Source organism: Otolemur garnettii, unplaced genomic scaffold (genome assembly GCF_000181295.1).
Source record: "Otolemur garnettii isolate 467f Iridium unplaced genomic scaffold, OtoGar3 scaffold00019, whole genome shotgun sequence".
In the NCBI taxonomy this organism is placed as follows: domain Eukaryota; kingdom Metazoa; phylum Chordata; class Mammalia; order Primates; family Galagidae; genus Otolemur; species Otolemur garnettii.
This window is the reverse complement of record NW_003852414.1, coordinates 4,645,949-4,658,462: the sequence shown is the minus strand read 5'-3', so window position 1 is coordinate 4,658,462 and position 12,514 is coordinate 4,645,949. Positions and strand designations below refer to the sequence as shown.

The window sequence follows — 12,514 nt, the reverse complement described above, 5'->3', positions numbered from 1 at the left end:
AAAATAAAAAGAGAGAGAGAGACATTAAATTTAATGTCTAAACTTCAGTCTGACTTTTTATCAATTTTCTGACTTGTAAAAGAGTGTCTAATATTAAAATAAGTCTGAGAAAAAAGAAAGATTTAATGACTTACAAGCTAGAAAACGTATAGTTGAATTAAATGAATGGTAGTTATGATTTATTTTTCATAGGATTATCAGTCCTATAGAAATAAAAATCACAAATGGAGTACTAAAATATGTAACAATTATAAATATATAAACAAGAAATCATTTTATATTTATATATAATTACAAACATATGCATATAAGTATATCATATGAGTAACAGTTTTAGTAAAACCACACATAAGCAAAAACAAATGCACTCACACACACACACAGACACAGACGTACCTACAGCTACCTCCAAGGTTATCTGCCAGCTGAATTAGGACCTATGTCATCAGTAAGCATGATCTTGAACTTACAATTTTCCACTTTACAATGGTACAAATAGGCATTCAGTAGAAATCATACCCCAAATTTTGAATTTTGACTTTTTCGAAGGCCAGTGACATTTGATGAGATACTCTCTTGCAAAGCCGGGCAGGAGCCAAGAGCTGCAGCTCCCAGGAAACCATGGAATCACAAAGATGAAACCCCAGACGTTCTATACTGCACTGTACTACCAGATGATTCTGCCCAACTGTAGGCTAATGGAAGGTTCTGAGCACCTTTACGGTAAGCTAAGCTAAGCTCTGATGTTCAGAAGGTTTGATACCATATATTGAATGCATTTTCAACTTAGGATATTTTCAACTTACAATGAGTTTATTGGGTCATATCCCATCATAAATTGAGGACCATCTATCATATTTCTTTGATTACATTTCAAGTTCCTTATCATAGACTCACTAGTTTGTTCTGGTATAGTCCCTCTTTCATAACATCAAACATAGCCTTATCTTAAGAAGGATATAATAAGTGATAATAATAAACAGAAAATACTTGAGGGAGCAACTGCCTATCAATCCATTTACAAAGGTTGAGGAGAGGAAAAGACATTTTTACCAAAAATGAGCAACTCGTAGCTCAGTAGGTAGGGCATTGGCCACATACACCAAAGCTGGCAGGTTTGAACCTAGCCCAGGCCAGCTAAAATCAACAACGACAACTGCAACAAAAAAACAGCTGAAGATTGTGGCGGGCACCTGTAGTCCCAGCTACTTGGGAGGCTGAGTCAAGAGAATCTCTTAAGCCCAAGAGTTTGAGGTTGCTGTGAGCTGTGACATCACTGCACTCTACAGAGGGCACCACAGTGACACTCTTTCTCAAAAAAAAGAGTAAATCTCTGGTTCCAAGAAAATCATATTCTCACAACTCTGGAACCATTAGGTGAAAGAAGATAAATTAGATGAAAGAAGAAATGTAATAAAAACTATCTTAAGCAACAGATTGAAAATGAATTAAAAGATTAAAAAGGAATAAGAAATTTTAAATATATATGTCATCACACAGTAGAGTTGGTTCAACGATATTTTTGCCCTTGAGTATTACATATGGCATTTAGTTTTCTATATATCCTGTATTGTAATCAGGGTCTGGAAGATGAACACATTTATTCTATTACAAATCTCTGGCTCGGCGCCTGTGGCTCAAATGGCTAAGGTGCCAGCCACACACACCTAAGGTGGTGGGTTCAAATCCAGCCTGGTCCCGCCAAACAACTATGATGGCTACAACCAAAAAAATAGCCAGGCGTTGTGGCAGGTGCCTGTGGTCCCAGCTACTTGGGAGGCAGAGGCAGGAGACTTGCTTGAGCCCAGGAGTTGGAGGCTGCTGTGAGCTGTGATGCCACAGCACTCTACCAGGGGAACAGCTTGAGGCTCTGTCTCAAAAAAAAAAAAAAAAAAAAAAAAAAAGAAGTAATAAATCTCTAATCAGCTTAGCACTCATAGCTCAGTGGTTATGGCTCCAGCTGCATACACCAAGGGTGATGGGTTCAAACCCAGCCCAGGCCAGCTAAACAACAACAACTGCAACAAACAGTTGGGCATTGTGGCAGGTGCCTGTAGTCCCAGCTACTCAAGAAGCTAAGGCAAGAGAATCACTTAAGCCCTAGAGTTTGAGGTTGCTATGAGCTGTGACACCACAGCACTCTACTGAGGGGGACATAGTGAGACTTTGTCTCAGAAAAAAAAAAAATCTCTAAAAATCTTACCTAGCTAGGTTAATCTCAATGCTAATATATTTCCAAACATATCTTCAATAGCGCAGACTCCAGAATATCATTCCTTTAACCTGCCCCCTACATTCTATAGCATATCTTTACAAGATGAAAACTAGAAATTCATCTACTTTTGTTGTTTCCTATTAGTCCATCTTTTATACACATACTATGTGTATGTGTAGGACTATTTCTGCAGCTTCATTCACTTTTAAATACAGGCCAATTTTATAGAAACTTCTAAGTACCAAAACATTGCACTTGTTTTGACTTATCAACTGAGATTAAAGAGATTTAAGATTGAAGGTATCTAAACACAGATAAATACACCTTAATGTAGTTTATTCTGTTTTCACTAAAAACACCTAAAAATGCAGAAAACCTATAAATGCTACAAGAGAAGATTGATAGTCAAAAAAAGAAAAAAGAAAGGTTCCTCAATGACAAATACCTTCCTTTTTGCAATGGTAAGGTCATGGCTCATTGCAGTTCAAGTGATCCATCCTCCCACATTGGCCTCTTGAGTAGTTAGGACTACATGTGTGCATCACCGGTCCCAGCTAGCTTTTTATTTTGTATAGAGACAGTCCCACTATGTTGCCCAGGCTGATCTGGAGCTCCTGGCCTTAAGCAATCTGCCACCTCAGAATTATAGGCATGAGTCACTATGCCTATCCTTTTCTAAATAACTCATTCAGTTTTCATTAGAATGACTTAAATAACTGAATAAAAATGAATTAAATATTTGGGTATTACTGCCACCTTCACATGTCACATACTAGTATCTGATGTTCTGCACATTCATACTAAGACCCCAATCATTCCAAAATAAAGCCACGATGTAAAGATGTAACACCTGAAGAAGTTTTAAAAATGTCCATTCTAATGTCTGCAGCAAATTCACCCCTAGTGGAAACAGAGAACATCACTTCTCAAGATTGATAAAAGCAGCTTTGTGCAGAGAGCGTCTAGGAAAGCAAAAGAAGTAGGATTCCAAGCCTCCCTGGGATGGGGAAAATTAATTAAATGTCTTCCTGGAGACTGAAGACAAAGAGTAACAGAAACGTGACTTTTAAAAAAGGTAAGCAAAAAAATGTGTCAACTATCATACACACACGTACATACAACCAGTAAGCCACAGGGTCAGTTCATTGTGTAAAAACCAAAAACCTCAAAACTGAAACCTATTCCTTGACAAACTGAACCTAAATACATACAATAGTCACTAAAGTATACAATTCTGTTAAGGAAAAAGATAAACAATATAGTTACATTTCATCATGCAGATCATAACATGGAGTGCAAAAGGAATCAAATGTTTCAGCAGAGAATCATAGTTACCAACAGATGTTAGTCTAAATGGGTTACAGTTCGTTGTTTTATACAAGGCACAAACACCAGTCCAAATTCTCAGCAGCTCAGTTCTCCCTACAAGTCCTACCTTATCGTTGGTATCCAAGACAATGGTGCTGTGTCTCCACTTTGTTAATACTATTGGTTCTTGCAGCCGCCTGTCCAGGCTCCTACTTTTAATTATTTCTCTTTGCTGCTGAGATGAAGCATTATACTAAAGAAAACAAAATATACTTCATAAATAACAGAAATCGGAACCTCTTGGTTCCAAATGGCACATGACTGTTAGGCAAAATTTATCACATGACATCACAAATTTTCTAGTCTCCGTTTTTTTCAACTTTACCCAGTACCTTGGCACAACTGAGAAGATTACAGATGCTGGTGCTGGAGAGACAAAGTCGGTGTTTTCTTTAGTAAAATATTTAATCTCCCTAAGTTCCCCCAACTATAAAGCAGAGATAACAGAAATAACACCTCAATCACAGAGTTGCTCTAAAGAGAAAATAAAGTATTAAAAGAGCAGTAGGGTCTCAATAAATATTAACTCTCATCATTTATAAAATGTGCTCACTAGAGAAATTAATTTTTCAATTTCCTTCTACTTCTAAAATCTGAAATAAGCATTATTTTTAAAACTTAAACCAAAAATTAAAATGAATGAGCGTGTTCTGGATCCTAACCCTTTCTGAGCTATGTGAGCTGAACGTCTATCTTCCTTGTCTGCGGCTCATTTTTCCCCCTTTTTACTAATATCTTCTACATGTAGAAGGTGTTTTAATTTTAATATAGTCAATACCGCCCATCTTCCTTTTTATAACAGGCTTTGGGTCTTGTTTAAGAAATCCTTCCTATTCTACAAAGACATTCTTGGATATATCCTTCTATAGTCTTTTTTTTTTGCAGTTTTTGGCCGGGACTGGGTTTGAACCCACCACCTCGGGTATATGGGGCCAGCGCCCTACTCCTTTGAGCCACAGGCACCACCCGTCCTTCTATAGTCTTTAAAAGTTTTGCTCATTACATTTATATCTTTGACTGAAATTCATCACTGAGCTTAAAAAAGGTCAAGCATCTACTTTTATTTCACTGTCTTCCTGTGAACAACCAATACTCTTGGCAACATTTATCATACAGTCGGTGCTTACCACCTTGATTTCTAAGGCCACAGCTGAGCTTTCTATTCTGCTCCTGGCCTGCTTCTTCAGATGTGTTCTACCACCCCAATTTAACCACGACAGGAACCCCATCCCTTCACCATTCCTCATTCTCCCTATTCAGAAGTAATTCTCTGACTCTTTTATATCGCTTGCAAGTATAAATTTTAGGTTCGGTTCCCCAAAAAAGGTGTGTGTAGCACAGGCAATTCAATGGAAATGCATTGAGCTTGCAGATTAATTTGGACATTATGATAAATTTAAGCCCCCAGTCTAAGATCATGATGGAACACTGCACCTTGTTATTCATATCTTTTTTTATCCTGCTCCAAAAATTTTCTTCATTAAAATCTCATAGACCTTTAATAGGCATGTTCGTAATTACAACTCTTCTTCGGTTGCTCATATAAATAGGAATTTTATTGCTAACACATTTTTAAACAGACGTTTTACTAGACAAATGGATAGTTTTATGCTGACTTTATATCTGACAATTTTGCTGAATTCTCATCAGTTTTGAATTTGTAATAATCAAAATAGCAACTGTGCTTCTTCCCTTCTAATTCCGTTGTTCCCTTTTCTTATTTAATTGAATAGAAGTGATATATAAGTTCTAGTCTAGTTCCTAACTCTGATGGGAAAGTGTCCATAGTCTCAACATAAAGTATTAATATGAGATTTGCTGTAGAGTGTTAGATAAATAACTTTTAGCATGATGTGTCATTATTCTGAAAGTGATTTTCTCCTGGAAGCATAAGCTTGGATTATGGTTTTTTGCCCATTCTGAAAATCTTTTAACAGCTGTGCTCAGATCATTTACACTTAATGTAATCATTTATACATCAGAATTTAAGTCTGCCATTTGATTATTTGTTTTCTACCATTCGTGCCTTCCTTTGGGCTACCTGAATAATTTTTACTCTTACATGTTAATATTAATATATCTCTAATCTCTTGAGTCTCTCCTGTTACAGATAGGGAGCATGACCCCATCTCTGAAAAAAACAAAAAAGTCTATTACTTTCATTCTTGAAGGGCACTTTTGCTGGATGTAGAACTATATATGTTGACAGTGCTTTTCTTTAAGCATTTGAAAAATGTGCCATATCCTCTGGCTTCTAAGGTTTCTGATAAGGGAGCCCACTGCCATTCAAATTATTATTACCCTAAAGGTAATGTGTTGTGTCACTGAACTGAGTTCAGAAATTTATGGGGAGGGGGGTTACTTTTCAGCAATTTGATTACAATGAGTCTGAATATAGATTGCTTGGGGTCTTGCTTGATAGTTATTCGGCTTCTTCAATCTGTCAGCTTGTCTTTTGCCAAATTTGAAACATTTTAAAATATTATTTCTTCAAATATTTTTCAGCTTCACACTCATTTCATTCTCCTTTTTCCACAAGTCTCTGAGGAGCTGTTCATTTTTTAAAAATCTATTTTCTGTTGTTCGGTCCTAATAATTTTTATCAACCAATCTTTTTATGAGTTTTATTTTTTCAAATTAATATGCGGGTACAATTTTTAGGTTACATTGTTCCCACTTCCAGGGGAAGGTTCCACCTGTGGAAGAGTCCCTCCCCCAGGGAGTGTGTTACACACCCTCACAGTGCACGTTAGGTGAGATCCCCCCTCCCCCAGGGAGCATGTTACACACCCTCACAGTGCACGTTAAGTGAGATCCCCCCTCCCCCAGGGAGTGTGTTACACACCCTCACAGTGTGCACATTAGGTGAGATCCCCCCTCACGCCCCCTCCCTCCTTCTGCCTTGGGTAACTGATCTTTTCTCAGACACCTCTACTCTGCCACTTGAGCCATCCCGCATTTGTTTCTAAGACTATTTGCTTCTTTCTATGTCTTCTCTTTCTTTGCTGAAACTTTCAGCTTTCTCACTTTCTCAGCTCACCGTAGCATTTTTCTGACAGCTGCTTTAGACCCTTACAGGACAGTTCCCTCTTCTGCGTACCCCTGGCGTTGTCACCTAGACTGTTTTCTCATTCAAGCTGACAAGTAATCCTAGGCTACGATCTGACCTTTCGAGTAATATAACACTTTTTTTCTAGGTAAGCCTCTTATTTTAGCAGGCTGTCAACCCGTTTAGGTTCAGAGTGCACATCCTGGCCCACGTTTATGGCCTGCGGTTCAAGTGCCAATTTAGTTATTAAAATCTTTTTAGTGCTGTCTGGTCTGCCCTGTTCATGTGCTACCCTGAGGCTTAACCTGAAACTAGGGCAGTATTCCACACCATGGGTCTGTTCTCAAAGCTTCTGCCTTGTTAGTTGTGGTTGTTTCCAAGTGTGGGCCACTCTGGAGTTGTGCCTAGGATCTTACAGAGATTTTAAATCCCTTTTCCTCTATAAACTCCCTTTTATCAGTCATCCTCCTCCTGCTCTACACTGGGGATAGAGTTAGATGCTGCCTCGATGCTCTTCATTTAGAGCACCCTGCACAAAGCGCGGGGCGAGTCAGCAGGGCTCCACCACAGGCTCCCCAGTGCCCAGGCAGGGAGGGGAAAGGTGCTGCTTCATTAGTGCTGCTTAGGGGTGGTCACAAGGCTTCATTCAAGATACTGTAAGACCTTGCAAAACTTTATCCTAAGTGGTAAATGGCAACAGAAAATAAAATCCTATCAGAGAACTGAGGATTCAGCACTGGTCAGAGTCAAGTGTCCATCTCCATTGCTGTGGCATACATACCCTTTGAGAGGGGATATTGCTTAGTCCCTCACCTCTCCTTCACTCAAGCCATCTCCAGAATTAAGTAGGCATCCTGACACTGGGAGCCTACACTTCTAACCCAGGCAAGTACAGGAGTTCATAAGAAACCCAGTATGAATGTTTAGCCACTGGTGAAGTAAGGGCTCTAAGCTGCTCCTGATATAAGGTCATCGTCATCCTAAGAGGATCTCCCTTCTAGGGACCCTGACCTAGGAAAAATCACTCAAAAGAAGGCTTTTGATTGATCTCACTACCCCAGGGAATCAGAAAGCACTCTGAAGAAAGAAGATGGCATGCAAGAATCCTCTGTATCTCAACTGATATTTGAGGTACTGGTAGGAGCTGCAATTCATGTCTGTCATATAGAAAAAAATTAATACTATATATTAATTTAATTAACAGTAGTAAAAAAATTGTCTCTTGTAATTTAAATCATTTTCAATGAATTAAACTTTCAGCAGATTCTTATATTCTATATTTTATAGGGCAAAAAGAACCAATCGTTGCTATCTAGTTTTCAATACTCAGAAATTATATCCCCAAAATACAATCTTATCCTAACAGACAGTTATTACATATTTTGGCCATCATGATCCATAAAATTATTCTTTCCAAATGAATTACTGAATACACATATGATAAAATTGTTTTGTATACATGGTACTGATTTTGAAAAGTATTATCTGAGGTACAGTATAACTTCTTCCCAGTACATTTATTAAAAACTTGGTAATTTTATTATGTATCCCTCTCTCCGTCTGAAAGTCGTAATAGATTACAAGTTTTATTGAGACATAATTACATTTGCAAAGTTATATGTTGGGTCATGTCATAGTCAACATTTTATAAAATTCAGCTAAAAACCAGAATTGTTGCCTGATTATTACCCAATTGCTATTCTATGGTTCTTAAAACAAGAATATCATAGGGGTTCTGAGAGCTTCACACAGTGGTTCTCAACCTTCCTAATGCCGCGATGTATTTTCATTCTTACAAAGGGGTCGCGACCCACAGGTTGAGAACTGCTGGCTTAATACAACCTCAACATTTTAAAGGGTAAAAAATGATTTCATCTTCATAATGAGATACAAAAAGTACAAATTAATAATGATGAAAATGAAAATGTCCACAAATGTTTTGTTAAATTATGTTTATAACTTTAAAGAGTGATGAAACTATTAAAATGCTGAAATACGTGAAAAACTATTTGGGGCGCTTTCAGATGTTTTTATTTGGGTCTTTCCACATTCACAGTATTTTGTGATTAATGAAGGAAAACCTTCATGTAATAATACCTTCATGTCTCCTTTCATATGGGAACTTTTGTAAACAAAATATAAAAACTGTTTTCACTAATACATTAAGCTACAAACAATATTTTTAAAAGCAATCATGTAAGTTTTAATGACTTCTAATTTAGAAAGTGTTATCAACTGACATAGTCATTAAAAATATAAAATAGTTTTTCTACTGAACTGAGTAAAAGAAGAGTACATACATAAAATATGTGTGATAAAGGATCAAGAACTGCCTGCCTGTTTGAATATCTGTTAAGGTTTTAACCACAAGAAAATTCTAGGGCTACACATAGCCAGGTTAACCAAAAGAACCGGCATTTTCTTCATCCACCTCCAAACCCCTACACCCACCAAGTTTCCAATTATAACCACTCTACTTTGTTCCATGAGATCACAAACTTTTTTAAGCTGTCAGAGCCAGTGGCTCGATTCAGACTCACAAGGGTAGTTTTAAAAATCAATTAATTACAGGCTACACATCTCATCCTAACCAGTATCAAGCCTTTTAATTTCATAAAATAATTAAAGGCCAGATTGCAATTACATAAGAAGAAATCACTCTTAGGGTAGCGCTAGTTTACTCTATTAGTGTCTCTCAACCTCCATTAAGTTTAGCATCTCCTAGTGATTTCTGTCTACATCCATGTATCATTTATACTATTAATAGTTTTCTTTCAATTGACTTACTTTGGAAGTACTTATCTTTGAAAACTAAAGCATATGTAATAATTGACACCATAGATTTGTCTAATTATAATTGTTTTCTAAACATTAAAATAAACTACCATTTACAATTTAAATGTTTGCTCAGGCATCACTTGAAATAACTCAAGTACAAAGAGGGGCATGTAAAGTAACACTTTGAAACCTACTGCCTTAAACTTGGGCCTGGGTACCTGTCTGGAAATGAGGTGTCCAGCTAAGTCCTCGGACATATTATCATCACACACTGCCTCTCTCTGCCAATGAGCAACCCAATCATAACAAACATTTACACAGGATGATAAATTTAAGTATCACGTTACATTTTTTTCTCTTTTATAATAAAGATTAAACATAAGACCAAAAATAGAAAACTCAACATATATAATCGGGATAACTAGATATAAGATAACATTCCTGGCAGTGAAGGGAATTCTTTTTTTTTTTTTTTTTTTTTTGTAGAGACAGAGTCTCACTTTTTCGCCCTCGGTAGAGTGCAGCGGAGTCGCTCCAGCAACCTCCAACTCCTGGGCTTAGGCGATTCTTCTGCCTCAGCCTCCCAAGTAGCTGGGACTACAGGCGCCCGCCACAACGCCCGGCTATTTTTTGTTGCAGTTTGGCTGGGGCTGGGTTTGAACCCGCCACCCTCGGTATATGGGGCCGGCGCCCTACTCACTGAGCCACAGGTGCCTCCCGGGAATTCTTATTTCCAGGGATCATGAAAGATCAATTTCAAGCTAAACCAAAAGAGTTTTTGAGTAAGAATGGTCAGTATTATAAACAATGACAACTAATTGTACAACTCAGAAAAATATATCCGCTCACAGGACTGTCAATGAATTCTGAGAAAACTAGTCTTGCTGCTTTTTAAAAGTTGAATAAAAATTTAAAAATAGTATCTGCTGAAACCATCTCTATCATTTACTTCAGTTATAATTTTAAACAGAAATTCACTGGTAAGGTTTATTACCTTTGGCAATTCCCATTCTGACCGAGATCCATCTGCACTGTAGTAATACTGTCTACCTTGATCGTCCACATGCTTGAGCCACTATAAAAACAGAACAAGTGTTTCTTTTAAAATTTATATAAACATTGAGTTTAGGCTGCTATTACCAGAGACACTATTAAGTTCTTAGGAAAAACTTCTAATAAACCTATTATATTCATAGCCTTTAAGTTTGGTAGGAATAAATATAAATCAATAGTAATTTATTTTCTCACTTTTTCCTCCAATTGCTTTGCTAGCGTCAAGTACCACTTAACACAAGAGACATACAACAGAAAGATACACAGATGTACATGTGCAGAACAGTTACACCCCGTCTTAAAAACAAGTTTGAGAAATTAACAAAAGGAAACTGGTTTTCAATCATTAAGTATAAAACTAAACAATTTAAGCCCCATTTCATGAAAACCCTTAGGAATTACCTCCTTTAGCCAACACAGTAAAATTTAAATAGCAGAAACAACAGAACGTTATGCAATATAATAACAGGAGTATGAGGGGGAAAGGATTAAAACATTGCTAATACAAACATTCTGATCTAGGTTATGAAATAAAAGAAAACTAGTGCTTCTTATTACTAATGTCAAAAAACGGAGACAGGAAGGAGGGGTAATACTCTACCTTTGCTTATTCCCAAGCTCTAGTCTCTGAACTAGCAGAAGCTATCAGTTACTACCACATGTAAATACACATAAAATTTCAGTATTTGTTCCCAAATTAGTTAATCATAAAATACTAGATTCATGGCTTTTGTTTTATATAAATTTGATAATAGAAAAAGGAGTTATAGGCAATAAGGTAGGGTACAAGAATGGCATGTTGAAAAAACTATTTCTCAAAAACTCTTCACCAAGAAAAACATAAAGAAATACACTTATTAAAGACACCTAAACAAAAGGTCTATCTTATATGGGTGTCGACACCACAGAAATCACTATTATTGTAAGCAGCTTAAAACCATGAATCAGGCTCGGCGCTTGTGGCTCAACCGGCTAAGGCACCAGCCACATACACCCAAGGTGGTGGGTCCGAATCCCCAGCCCAGGCCCGCCAAACAACAATGATGGCTGCAACCAAAAAATGGCCAGGTGTTGTGGCAGGCGCCTGTGGTCCCAGCTACTTGGGAGGCTGAGGCAGGAGACTTGCTTGAGCCCAGGAGTTGGAGGTTGCTGTGAGCATGATGCCATGGCACTCTACCCAGGGGGACAGCTTGAGGCTCCGTCTCAAAAAAAAAAAAAAAAACCATGAATCAGTAGTTATGCTGAGTTTCCATGCTGTCGACTGGAATGATCATAAAATTACAATGAAGAATAAATATCTTCACAATTTTTTAATACTAAAACTTCAGTATACAACTATCTCATGAATGAACTCTGCAGAGATTAAAAAAAAAAAGAATGTACCTTTTCATTAGTATAGTCACTGGTATATAACGTATGCCCACGTTCATCCAACTCTTCTGACCAACCCCTTGGAGGAGAACCACACTGACTATCTGACTGGCTGTAACAGACGCTGTGGGAGTTTTCTTCTGATGAAAGAAGCTATAAATAGTCAGAAACATAAGGATTTTTCTTCTTTCAATATAAATATGCAGTAGCTGAAAATCTAAGAAATTGATTTTACTTGACTCTCAGTATTAAGATATCTTGAACATATTTGAATATTTAACTTCAAACTAAATTGATGTCTTTAAATGTACGTGGTGAGACAATTAATAATAGTTATTTTATTAATTAATGCAACCCTAGAAAACTTTACTACAATAAAAGTAAAAATGTTTTCGGACTAAAGAGAGATAAAATGCAATTTCATGCTGTTTCTGAATTGAAACTAAGTTAAAAAATGACAGGAGTCTGTATGTGTACACATCTATGTGTATACAAAGCTGGAGTCTACACGTGTACACACGTCTATGTGTATACAAAGCTGGAGTCTACACGCGTACACACGTGTATATACGAAGCAGGAGTCTACACGCGTACACACGTCTATGTGTATACGAAGCAGGAGTCTGCACGCGTACACACGTCTATGTGTATACGAAGCAGGAGTCTGCACGCGTACACAC

The 12,514-nt window shown here is 37.3% G+C and overlaps 1 protein-coding gene across 2 annotated transcripts in view; it reads right to left on the bottom strand.

Annotated features, from left to right (window-relative positions):
• ARHGAP12 (Rho GTPase activating protein 12) overlaps positions 1-12,514 on the bottom strand; it is a 124,261-nt gene that overhangs the window by 33,344 nt on the left and 78,403 nt on the right. Inside the window, exons 5-7 of one of the 2 annotated variants that reach the window (XM_012803364.2) lie at positions 11,847-11,987; positions 10,405-10,485; positions 3,651-3,776 (exon numbers count right to left, since the gene is read on the bottom strand). In XM_012803364.2, the coding sequence (XP_012658818.1) occupies positions 3,651-3,776; positions 10,405-10,485; positions 11,847-11,987 (348 nt within the window). The remainder of the gene's footprint in view (positions 1-3,650; positions 3,777-10,404; positions 10,486-11,846; positions 11,988-12,514) is intronic. The other variant, XM_023511400.1, reaches the window with a different exon arrangement.